This window comes from Lineus longissimus, chromosome 1 (genome assembly GCF_910592395.1).
Source record: "Lineus longissimus chromosome 1, tnLinLong1.2, whole genome shotgun sequence".
NCBI classification, from domain to species: domain Eukaryota; kingdom Metazoa; phylum Nemertea; class Pilidiophora; order Heteronemertea; family Lineidae; genus Lineus; species Lineus longissimus.
In genome coordinates this window covers 13,310,429-13,323,410 of record NC_088308.1, presented here as the reverse complement: position 1 = coordinate 13,323,410, position 12,982 = coordinate 13,310,429, and the positions used below count along the sequence as shown (strand labels likewise).

The window sequence follows — 12,982 nt, the reverse complement described above, 5'->3', positions numbered from 1 at the left end:
ACCGTTTTTGGCTTTCTGTCTCGTTAAATTTGCTCAGTCATTAAGTCGAAGTCGATGATCAAAACACACATGAACGCCATAGTACATTTTATTCACAATTATCTATTACACATAAATATAACAACTACTGGAGAATGACTTTGAAATCCAGACAAAACTTTGTTATAAGAATAGCCTCTTTATATTTATAAACATCATCGACGTTATCAAAACAAACCCGAATGCTAGATGAACAAATATTGCGGACCGCTTCACAAGAAGTTGACGTTTTCTCATGTTTCTTGTCAAAATAACAATGATATTGTACACCTTTGATAGTTACACTGGTCAGAGTACACACAAATTAGCGACGAAGTAGTCAGCTGGAATTGCGAGGTATTTTTAACGAACAATAAAACTGCCATTCTCAATCTATACTGATACGGAAAACCGTGAGGAGCTGCATGAACTGGGCCTACATTATTTACCATAAATTACAGTTACATACCCGATACCGGTACATGAACAAATGCAATACACTGCAAAATATGTGCAGGGAAGTAAAGTATGCATTGCAAGCCATGTGTCAAAACTCTACCAAGGTGAGCATTAGTAAATAAGGGTGAACTTTTCAAATTTAACTTTCTTTTATCCCCCCCCCCCCCCACCAGTTCACTAGTTTTTCACAAAAGTTTTGATCTTTTTTTGTGCATTTATATTTTACCTCACCACCAACATGAACAGCAAGCCATACAGGGTTGTATATCCTCTCACGGTTTTCCCGTATCAGCACAGACTACTCATTATTTTTGTAACATAGTCGGGGATATCAATAATAAATATTTTGTTTTGATGGTGTTTTTTTACAAAGTGCTATTTTTTCTCATGTTTACAGGATGATGCAGTCTATAATCTACGAGTCATGCCGGTGGTCTCCACTGACAAAGTGGTGTTATTGTGCATGCTGTGGAACTGGTGACACAAAACCAATCAACCAATCAGCCATGAGATTGACCGAATCGGGAAAGAAGACGCTGTATCTTAACTGATTTGTCCTTGGACTTGTTTTACTGTATTATACAAGTTGATTGCATAAAGAAGCCTTGAAATTGAATAGGCATCTCTGAATTTTTATTTATTTTAATATTAAAAAATAAAGTTTGCCTATTAAACCTAAACTCTTGAACATACATGCAACCTTTAACCCTTATAAGTGTCATGCTCACCTTAGGTCGAGTTAAAATTTCTACCCCTTTACTGTCGCGCTCGACCCTGGGTCGAGAGAGAGGGTAATGCATCAGAAAATAAATAATCCACGGCGCAATTGGAGTCCTTTATGTTTAGTTTATCTGCCTGTGTAAAGACGACACAGCGTCTGATCATTTGATACCAAGAAACCAAATTGTCTCTACATGAAAATTTCCCGCAACTTGCAACTGAAAGTCAAGCACCTTTTCAGAAGAGGTCAGGCAAGGGGTATGGTGATGTAAGAGACGTCATCATGCCTCATGTCACAATCAAGTAAGAGACCGCATTGTCGCCTGAATGATATGAGACAAGAGGATGATGTTACAAACAAGTAAGTGACCATATTGTAGCCTGATCGATATGAGAGAATAGCGTGATGTATGAGACGTTATCATGCCTGATCTCACAATCAAGTAAGACTTCGTTGTAGCCTGATTGATATAAGATAAGCGGGTGATGAAAGAGACGACATCATGCCTTATGTCACAATCATGTAAGAGACCGCATTGTAGCCTGATTGATATGAGAGTAGAGAGGGCGATGTTAGAGACGGCATCATGCCTCATGTCACAATCTAGAGACTGCATTGTAGCCGTATGGGAGGGAATAGGGCTGTATCACAAGAACTAATAAAAACTCAAGGTAATGAAGGAGAGATTTTCACTGACCTACTTTTATGACCTCCTGCCCTACTTTAAGGCTGTTCTAGCTAAATTAGTTGTGTTTGGTATCGACTAAAGATAATGAACAGTAGGTTTGTGCTAACCCATTTTCATTACCAACTGACCTACTTGGAAACGGTTACAGCAAAAAGGTGTCATCCGTGTTTGATATCAAACTAAAAGTGTTTAAGAGTAGGTTAACCCTGATATACTTTTATGACTCCCTAAACAACTTGAACACCATTAGAGGAGGGCAGTCACGTTAATGGTATCAATCTAAAGGTATTGAAAGAGCAGTTTTGCGCTGGCCTGCTTAAACACAGTTGGAGCAAAGGCACTGAAGGTATTGAAGAGCGGATGTGACAAAAGAACCCCTCAACCACTTCATTCACTGCAGTTCAAATAAAACCTTCACAACTATCATCCACCCTAGGGGCCAAATTCATTAGACGTGTGTAACTTCTCCCTGATTAGTTATAGGGCCTATTCATTTATATTCTGTGAAGATTTATATGACGGACCTGAATCTGTCTATTCAGTAGTTTTAACTGTTTTAAGCTGAACACCCTTTATGAATTTGGCCCCATTTGTCTAAGCTTGATTCCATCTAGACTGTCCATATCTCCCTATCTACCATAAACCTACATTCTGGAACTCGCATATACTACTCGCTACATTTTCTTGTCATTCATCACATTCCTGGCTATTAAAATACGCTAGCGTAGCTGTTCAGGCCGGCAGGCCTCTAGTTTAATTTCCCCTCCGTTTGAGTAATAGGTTTTTTATAGCAATTTTTTAACTGATTTCGGCTAAATTTCAAAGTGGTGTTTATCCTGTAATTCTTCTAATAATTCACCAATATTTCATACAGTTCATGATCTAGTTTTAGTTAGCATATTCCTTCTTCAGATTTTGTATTTGCATAAGTGTCTTTGCAACTTGACGGCTTTATTCAGCTGAATTGTCTGTGGAAAACGTTGTTTTTTATAAGTTCACCCTATATTTATACCAAAGAAAATGTGTAATTTTTGCCATTTGTTTTAAGTGAATAATTCATCGATAGCAACTCAAGTACTTCATTTTACATCAGTACATTAAGGATATTCATGTGAACACAAAATTGTATAGAAACATGGTATTGATTGGATAAAGCTGATTTTATTGAGATTAATCGTGAGGCAGATCCTAATTAGCGCATCATTATTGCCTCAACTACCCCCTTACTAATTCACAATTCGACTAGTTAGAGGAAGTACACTAAACACATCTTTTGGAAACTCACGAAGTGATACCTCTGCTATTTATTTCAATCATAAATTTGTCAAAAATAGGTTGAAAAAATATTTTAATTTTAAACTTCTTGTCGGAGCGCTCATATTCAATACAGAGTATCAGTCTTGAGGTCGGGCACCAGCCTACCTGGAGGCTACCATATTGGCTTAAAGTGGGTCAGACCCCTAAGTCGCATCCTGATAGGCTTATATAGTGAAGGTGTGGCCCCCCTCTTGCCTGGATTCTATGTTGATTAGCTATCTAATATTGCTCCCAAAGTCTCACCAGGTCACGGTAAGTGCTTGGCGATGCCTGATAGTTCATATTAGGTCTACCCATAAACAAAACGCAATGTGTGGCATGATGATTGAGCCAAATTTGCCCTGTCTTCCAAATCTGACAAGTGAAAAGGACAGCTGATCACTCCGACGTTGTAGGCCTGGAATTCTACACAATTAAGTACTCCAAAAATATTAGTCCAGCTGCTAAGCTTAGAATGTGCATTTTGATGGGGAAAGCATGAAATTTGGTAGGATGGTAGAACAGCCCCTAGGGGTCATTGACCAACTAAGACCCTATTTTTCTACGCCCCCTGGCGGCCGCCATCTTGGAATCCAATATGGCCACCATTTTTGGTCCGTTTCTTGCAATATCTCGGAATCTATTGCACGTACGGGTATAATTTTCACGGCTTACCCTAGGTTTTCAGGTATGACGAATTCAACAGAACCAATGGATATGCCGTAATATGGCCGCCATACTGGATTCCAAGATGGCTGCCACCATGAGGGCCTATAATTATTTGTCACCCCATATATACATACTGGTTATCGATGGAGACATGAAATTTGGCATATAGGTGACTGGACCCCTAAGGATCACTAATCGTTTAAGACCTCAAAGTGAAATGCCCCCTAGTGGCAGCCATCTTGAATTCCAAAATGGCCGCCATATTTTGGGCTTTCTCCCTGAATCTCTGACTCTATTGCAGGTAGAGGTATAATTTCATGTCTTATCCTATCCTGTTTTACATGGATGATCGAGAGCTGCTGCATTTCAACGTTTTGTACACCACATAACAAATGACAGAGAGAGGGTAGCGGAGCTACTTTCATAGAACCAAATGAACACCTCGTACCTCCCATCCAACATCAGCGCTCACCTGCGCGGTCATCAGAAGAACCAGTCAATTCTAGTATTTCATTCTTTTTCACTGTAATAATTAACTCTCAATAAAAAGAAATAAACGGTATGTGGCAGTTGGTTAACAAAAATATCAGTGTGTCTGTTAAGTTTTTACTTGCTATAATCAATGTTGGCTAAGAAAATCTTACCCCTTGGACTTGGTCATCGTTTTGCAAGTGGTTGGTTGTCCACGATGTAAAGCTGACGGCAATTACTGCATGGCTGTTTGGCTTAGGCTGGACCATGTTCACTGGACTAGTTTGTCACAACCAACCTACACTTCAAAGGAATTAATGTAAAGGTCCAGACTGCTTCTGGTTGTGACCATGCATCTACTGGGCAGGTGTGTCTCAAATTGTTCTTCAAAGGATTTGATATAAATGTCCATGCCAAGGTTGTTACCATGCATCGAATGGACTGGTTTTTCACAACCGGCACTTCCAAGGAATTGACACAAAGTTCCAGATTGCATTTACTTGATGTCCTAGGGTGCGACCATGCATCTGTTGGACTGGTTTGTCTCAAGCTGAACTTCAATGAATATGATGTAAAGGTCCAGACTGCAGTAACTGGTTGTCTACCGGGTAAATGCGACTGTTGAAGGAACGATGGCAACTAGTAATATTTTCTCTCTGTTACAATCTTCAACTTGTAATCACACTCATTACATGCAGTTTTATGTATAATCAGATGGACCAAGCAAAGCTCCCTTTTTTTTTATTTGGCAAGTGGCCAACTTGGAAACCATTTTCAGCTCAGTTTTGTGACAAATTATATTGTTATAAACTGCACCAGGAAAGAAAGCTGCACTACCACACCACTTTCTCTAAGATTGCAAAATTGACATCAATGACCAAAACTGTTCTCCCCATATCCACTGCAAATGACATGCATTAACATTACCCGCGGTGAGCACATGGTCCCTGGGCCATTTCATTACCCTCTGATATTATTGTTGCCAACTACGTATGCTTTGGTAACTTACGTGTGCTATGATATTGATCATACAGGGTATTCATGGTGACTTTGGTCAACATTTGTGATGACACCCGGCCCTCCATCTTCAGCTGAATACAGTTATTGGGCATACGGACTATAATAGTTAGGATTGTCCATCCATTCATTCATGTCATCTGTTGCCACATCTTGTGAGCAAAATTTCCTCAGGTGACTTCAATTAACATAATACTTTTTTTCCAGCCAATCGTGAACTACAATGAATGGCGTCTTCTCTACTTCATATCCTTCCTGCTGCTAGTGGGTTTCTTTGTATTGAACATGTTTGTCGGAGTTGTTGTTGAAAACTTCCACAAGTGTCGTGAAGATCAAGAGATAGAAGAAAAAGCACGAAGGGCTGCAAAACGTACCAAGAAACTGGAAAAGAAACGAAAGAGTAAATTGGCAAATAATGCTTCATCTGGTTGGTAATTTTGTAACTGAGTCTGGCGACATCATCACTCTTTGCACTTATACATACGGTACCTATCAAAAAAGCACTTCAAACAATTTGATCCTGCTCTGTTATTTCTTTAATGCGTTATTAAGAACAATAACCTGCATGTGACTTTCTCAAATCTTTTCTGAACCCTTTCCGTGAAATTTTAAAGGAAATATTAAGAACAATAACCTGCATGTGACGTTCCCAAATCAGGCAAAATTCTTTTTCATTTTTCTGAACCCTTTCCTTGAAATCTTTTTCAGAGTATTTCAACTCCCACTAACCCAACCTCCACTTCAATGGTTGAATTTGATTGCTAATTTTTCCTAATAAAAATAAAAATAAAATTAACATTACTGAATGTGTAACTGCTACACAAGCAGCTCACAGGGATTAATATTGTTAGTTTTTGATAGAAGAACTATCAACAAGCGGCTCAAATTGGTCCTTTATCTGCTAGTCATGTGACCTGCCACCAACTTCTACATTTGTAACTCTTTCCCTTTCAATAGAAAAAATAGCCGAAGCTTATGGCCAACATTTCCTGTTAAGGTGCCTGTGGACCAAAGGTGCACTTCTGCAAGTTGTAGAAATTTGATCCCGTGTAGTTATGTAGAAAAAATGCACTGGAATGTTTATTATCCCGTCATACACTCTAATACATAGATAAACACCAAGTAAACCACTTAAGTTAGAATATTTTTTATATCGAAGTCTCAAGTTTTGGCCACATTGTTGGTACTACAAGAATTGCGAACAAAGATGAGTAGCTGAGGAGCCAGACTCAGTCAGTTAAACATGTTATTTTGTGGCATGTCAGTTGTCTCCTTGTACTTACCTCAATTTGTGTTGTTCTCATGTGTATTGTTAACACTTTTACAAGCAATGATACCAATTAGTATAAAAGAATTTAGGCCCTTGCAGAGCAACAAGATTTATTGATGTTACTTTTAAGGACTTTGATAGTATCGAATCGGATTGTGACCATGCTGCATGCAGTATTTTGTTTTTGTTGAAATTGGTATGATTTTGTTGTAAAAGTTTGTAGGCACTAGTACTGTGATGACACAAAATGGCCCATGAATGCTTATGGCTACTATATGGGCCATTATGTTTGGCTAGTGATTCCACCAATAGAAAAAAAAAACCTGTTGGTTGATGGAGGCCACCATTTACATTTTGTGACATTACAAGATGATCCATAAGGTTTGGCGGGGTTTGTAGGTTTGCAAGTGCCCAACCTTCCAGCAACACAATAATGGCTTTGTGGATTTTTTACTGAATGACATCAATTTTGCCAAAATTTTGGCATCTTTTTTGGCACCAAGAAGTTGTCCCTTGAACAGTCGATTCAAATACCAGATGTACAGTGGAACCTCCCTTAGCGGATACCTCTCTATTAAGGACACTGGTTTTGGTCCCAAATTGGTCATTTCCATTCAATTTGATCTCTCTAATCAGGACACCTCTCTTTTAAGGACATCACTTGTCAGTCCCTAGAGGTTCTACTGTACTTCATATTGTGGCAATATTTTGGCATGGAAATTTGGTCAATTGTGATTTATCTCTCTGACCTGCTGACTCTTTAAGACTATCAATAGGTGATTTTTTAGGTGCAATGTGAACAGTCACAATGTGCAGCCTTTGTCATAGCGCAGCTTCCGTCAACGTCATCGGATGGCATATGACATCGGTGGCACTTTTCATTACTACAGAAACTACTGAACACGAGTCTCCCGTTTTCATGGCTATTAGACAGTAGGCCTACTCAGGAGGCACGTTTTTTAACACCTTTAACGTAAGATCTGAAACTTAGTACAGATCTACCCCTGGGTGACAGCTACTCAGAGACTGTATCACAGCCTTGTAGGATTCATGATTAGGCCATCAGAGGGCTGAACATGAAAGGTAAACAAATGCAATTATTTCTCAAAAGTTTTAAAGACCAATTTCCCAATGAGATGAATTGCTTCCATATGCCTCCTGGAATTGACGAACTGGAGAGGTCAAATGTGCGCTCCAGTATAAGTTGTAAGAATATCCACACGAAGATTTCTACTTGACTCACAGAACACGTGAAAACTGAAACTACAAAGGTACAAAATGTCGAGGGACAGGACGAACAAGTAAAGCTTCAACTGTTGATAGACACATCTCAATAAAATCTATCCTTCTACACTATCAATTCAACACAATTCTTGAATAGAATTCTTATAGAAATCATGATATAGGATGTGCTGCCATCTATTGTTAAGTTGCAAAACTATCGATGTGACCCTGTCCACAAAATACTCATTTTTCAATGTCTACGAGTTTTGGTTCCACAACATATCCTTTAGTGTAGGCCTAGTCTTTCATTATTTAGCCTAGTTACCTTTGTCCCTCGTCCGAAAATGAAGATAAAAACTGAATCTTTGCAAACTAAAATAGTTACATTGAAATTCTGGAAAAAAACTTCTTTGAGCGGAAGTGCTGGGGCACATGCGTCCATAATATTACTTCTTAACCCCTTAACTGTTTTAGACGAGTTACGGCCATTCTCTACACCAAATGTTTTGAACGAGCTAAGACGTCCCAGGAAAATATGTCTCCTACCATAATAAAATAAAGAGAAAAGTGATTAAAAGTAATGTTTATATTTTTTAACAATTGTTTCCAACAAATAGCAATTATGCGTGAAACAATTAAACACTGTGCCGACGCTTTTCAAAATTTAATTAACCAGTTAAGGGGTTAAAAAGTCCTAAGGCGCGAAATTTGAGACTACTGCAGACACACTGGTACCTCTCCCACAGGTTGCCACTCGATTGCTGGAAAACTGAAATGTAGTGTGCCTACAACTGTAGAATTTCCATTGATCACAGGTGAGCAAATGGGCCCTGGCCATTTCATTTTGGAGACTACGTTTTTGGCTCACCGTAGGGGAGTCTATACAACACCGCAGTGTCCGCCGTCGTCGTCCGTCGTCCGTCGAATCCTATTTCTAAAACAGTGGCACGTTTCTTAACCACTAAGGCTATGGACTCAACACTTTGTTTGCATGACCCCCTAGGTCAGATGACTTTGACACTGAATTTCGGTCCGGTCTGATTCTTGACTTGGCCACTAGGGGGCTAAAACTGAAAACATAAATAATGTGATATCTCACTTATTACTGATTAGTTGTTGGTAAAAAATTTATGGTGGATACTCTTAGCAAGGATACATCACATATGATACGGGTTTTTGATTTGACCTACTTGTCGAGGTCACAGAGGTCAAATGGCGTAAATTGGCCATTTGAGCGTAACTGTGGCACGTTTCTTTACCAATAAAGCTATCAACTTGAAATTTAGTACACATGACTCCCTACATCATATAACCTCTGACACCGAATTTCGGTCTGATCTGATCCTCGACTTGGCCACCAGGGGGCCAAAACTAAAAAAAGTAAAAAGTGCAATATCTCGCTTAATAGTGACCTGTTTTCAATTTTATTTTTATGGTAGGTACTCAGAGCAATGATACATCAAATAACTTACGGGTTTTTGATTTGACCTTATTTTCAAGGTCACAGAGGTCAAATGGTGTGAATTGGCCGTTTGTGTGTAACTATGGCTCGTTTCTTAACCACTAAAGCTATGAATTTTAAACTTGGTACACATGACCCCCTAGGTCAGATGACGTGTGACACTGATTTTCGGTCCGGTCTGATATATAACTTGGCCACCAGGGGACCAAAACCAACAATTTGAATAATGCCATATCTCGCTTATTACTGATTAGTTTTTGGTAAAAAATTTATGGTAGATACTCTTAGCAAGGATACATCACATATGGTACGGGTTTTTGATTTGACGTACTTGTTAAGGTCACAGAGGTCAAATGGCGTAAATTGACCATTTGAGCATAACTGTGGCACGTTTGTTAACCCCTAAGGCTATGAACTTGAGACTTTGTACAAAGGACCCCCTAGGTCAGCTGGCCTCTGACCCTGAATTTCAGTCTGGTCTGATTCTCATCTTGGCCACCAGGGGGCCAAAAGTGAAAACCTAGAAAGTGTGATATCTCGCTTATTAGTGATTCGTTTTCCATAACATTTTTATGGTAGGTTCTCCTAGAAAGGATACATCACATATCATATACGTTTTTGATTTGACCTGCTTTTCAAGGTCACAGAGGTCAAATGGCATAACTTGGTCGTTTGAGTGTAACTATTGCAGGTTTCTTAACCACTAAAGCTATGAACTTGAAATTTAGTACACATGACTCCCTACGTCAATGACTCCCTACATCATGTAACCTCAGACACCGAATTTCGATCTGATCTGATACTCAACTTGGCCACCAGGAGGCCAAAACTAAATCAGGTAAAAAGTGCAATATCTCGTTTATTAGTGACTTGTTTTTGATGATATTTCTATGGTAGGTACTCCAAGCAACGATACATCACATGTCATACCGACTTTGGTTTGACCTATACACTATACATGTTGCATGTTTCTTAACCAGGATGGATTCCTTGCCACCTAATATCTATACGGTGAGCACAATGGCCCTTGGCCATTTCATTATGCATTTCTAATGGTTGATATCCATCTTAAAATGTTAAACTCCCACTTAACAATGCCCAAAATCCTTTGTTCAAAATACTACTTTCTAAGTCTAATTAGGATAACTTCTCTTTTCAGAAATGAAAGAGCCACCATATTGGGCCAATTATTCGGGACCACGGCTAGTTATGCACAATATATGTACAAGTAAATATTTCGATTTGGCTATTGCCGGGGTGATAGGTCTTAATGTGATCACAATGGCGCTGGAATACTATATGATGCCAAAGGTAAGTAAGGACTGCATTTAGCAACTTCGCTGCCGAGCCACGAATATACTCCTGCTCCATTGCAAAGGCACGAGTTTTCGTCACCATTGCCAAGGCATGAGTATAATCGGAGCAATCTATGCATTATTCCATGTGTTTCAAATGACTGGCAAGGGTGTGAATACGCTTCTGTAAAGCATTATGGGATATACGTTTATTTTAGTGTTTATTATGCACTAGGTGTGCTCTAGGCTCACAGCCTACACTCGTGGTATGGCAATGGAGCAAAACACAAAACCTGGCCAAAAAATGGGGCTGCAGTGAACGTGTTAAGGGACTTGAAGCCGAAGAGAGGAAAAATTCTTGAGGCGCTATACCACCCTGACATTTTCTGTATGTTATCTCTGATATCTCATCTACTTATTCCTTGCAAGTTTATGACATTTCACCAAATAGTTTTGACTAGGTTTCACGGCCAAAATTTTTAAGAATGACCCTGCTTATAATTATCAAACACCCCTTCTCGAAAAGGGATGTTGTTTAGAAAATACTATTAAAATGTATGAACTGATCGCTGCTTCTCTTTTGAATTGCCAGAAAAAATGGGCATTAACAGCATGAGCCCTACTTGTCGGGGGCAAAATGGAATCCCATGGGAATTTGGGTATGAAATTTGCTGAGAATTGTTTTGGGAACACGAAAAAGATTTTTCGGCAATTGCTTTTGACAGCAGTTATGGCCGTTACCGTGGCAATGAGACATAAAAACGTAATGGTGCAAGACAAGACCATCAGTCATTTCAGAATATCACAAGCTGTTGTCTGACACAAGGTGTAATTTATAACAGAGGTGGTAATTAGAACTTTGTGTTTTACATCAGTTTGAAATCTGACTTGCGACAATGTTATTTGAATTGTTGGTAAGTGATTGCGTCGATCATCACGAACGTGTCCAATAAATACCGCTTGTGTATGTTTTGATACCAGCAAAACCTCGTCTGCAACATAGATTGGAAAAATATTGAAAGTTTTATTACCAATAAAGACCATAAACCTGTAAAGAAGTGTTTTTTATACATAAAAAAGCATGCAATTTGTTACTTTAGTCAGGGGCTACAAATCTCCCCTACAAACCACAAGTCTCTCAGATAAGACTCATTGTTTTAGATTAAGTGCCCTGAATTACAGGCTGTAAAATTGGAAGAGGTGCCACTACAAGGTGCAGGCCGGTTTTTAGTAAATCTGCCTGGAAATCTCTTGCGTAACCAAAGTTGTAGGGGCTACAAATACCCCATTTTACCTTATTCTTCGTTTTTGGCTCACCTGTGAGCATTTACAATGAAGTAGTGTCTGTCGTCCGTCGTTAGACATGGATGGCACGTTTCGCTACCGCTGAAGCTATTGAACACCAACTTGGTACACATGTACCCCTTGGTGACCACTACTCAGAGACCAAATAGCGACCGCATATGATTCACGGGTTTGGCCACCAGGGGGCCAAACATCAAAATGCGTTTCCCCCAAATACTGGTCTTTTTAAACAATCTTCTTTAATCCATACTTGATATGACCGTGACTCAAATTCTAACTACTATTTCTGGCTCACCGTAGGGGAGTCTATACAACACCGCTGTATCCGGCGTCCGTGTTCGTCCGTCGTCGTCATCCTCTGTATCCTGTTTCAAAAACAGTGGTAGGTTTCTTAACCGCTAGAACTACGAATTTGTAACTTTGTACACAGGGCCCCCAAGGTCAGTTGACCTCTGACAGTGAATTTCGATTTGATTCTTATCTTGGCCACCAGGGGGCCAGAAGCGGAAAGGTAAAATGTGTGATATTTCTCTTATGAGCGACTCATTTTCGATAACATTTTTCTGGTAGGTTGTCCAAGAAAGGATACGATAAGTTATTATAAGGGTTTTTGATTTGACCTAATTTTCAAGGTCACAGGGGTCAAATGGTGTAAATTGGTCATTTGAGTGTAACTATGGCATGCTTCTTAACCCCTAATGCTATGAACTTGAAATTTGGTAAACATGACTCCCTACATCATATAACCGCTGACACCAAATTTCAGTCTGATCTGACTTCGCCACCAGGGGGGCCAAAACTAAAAGAGGTAAAAAGTGCAATATCTGGCTTATTAGTGACTTTTATTCGATGATATTTTTATGGAAGGTTCTCCTAGCGAGGATACGTCACATATCCTACAGGCTTTTGATTTGACATTACTTTCAAGGTCATGGAGGTCAACGTGTGAAATTGGTCGTTTGAGTGTAACTATGGCACGTTTCTTAACCGCTAAAACTATGAACTCGAAATTTGGTATACATGACTCCCTATCACATGTTACCTCTGACACTAATTTTTCGTCCGATCTGATTCTCGACTTGGCCAC

At 39.4% G+C, this 12,982-nt stretch overlaps 1 protein-coding gene across 1 annotated transcript in view; it reads left to right on the top strand.

The window, feature by feature from the left end:
- The window catches only part of LOC135482751 (voltage-dependent T-type calcium channel subunit alpha-1H-like), a 603,345-nt gene that overhangs the window by 550,389 nt on the left and 39,974 nt on the right, over positions 1-12,982 (top strand). Inside the window, exons 25-26 of the mRNA XM_064763135.1 lie at positions 5,547-5,766; positions 10,455-10,606. Coding sequence (XP_064619205.1) covers positions 5,547-5,766; positions 10,455-10,606 — 372 coding nt within the window. The remainder of the gene's footprint in view (positions 1-5,546; positions 5,767-10,454; positions 10,607-12,982) is intronic.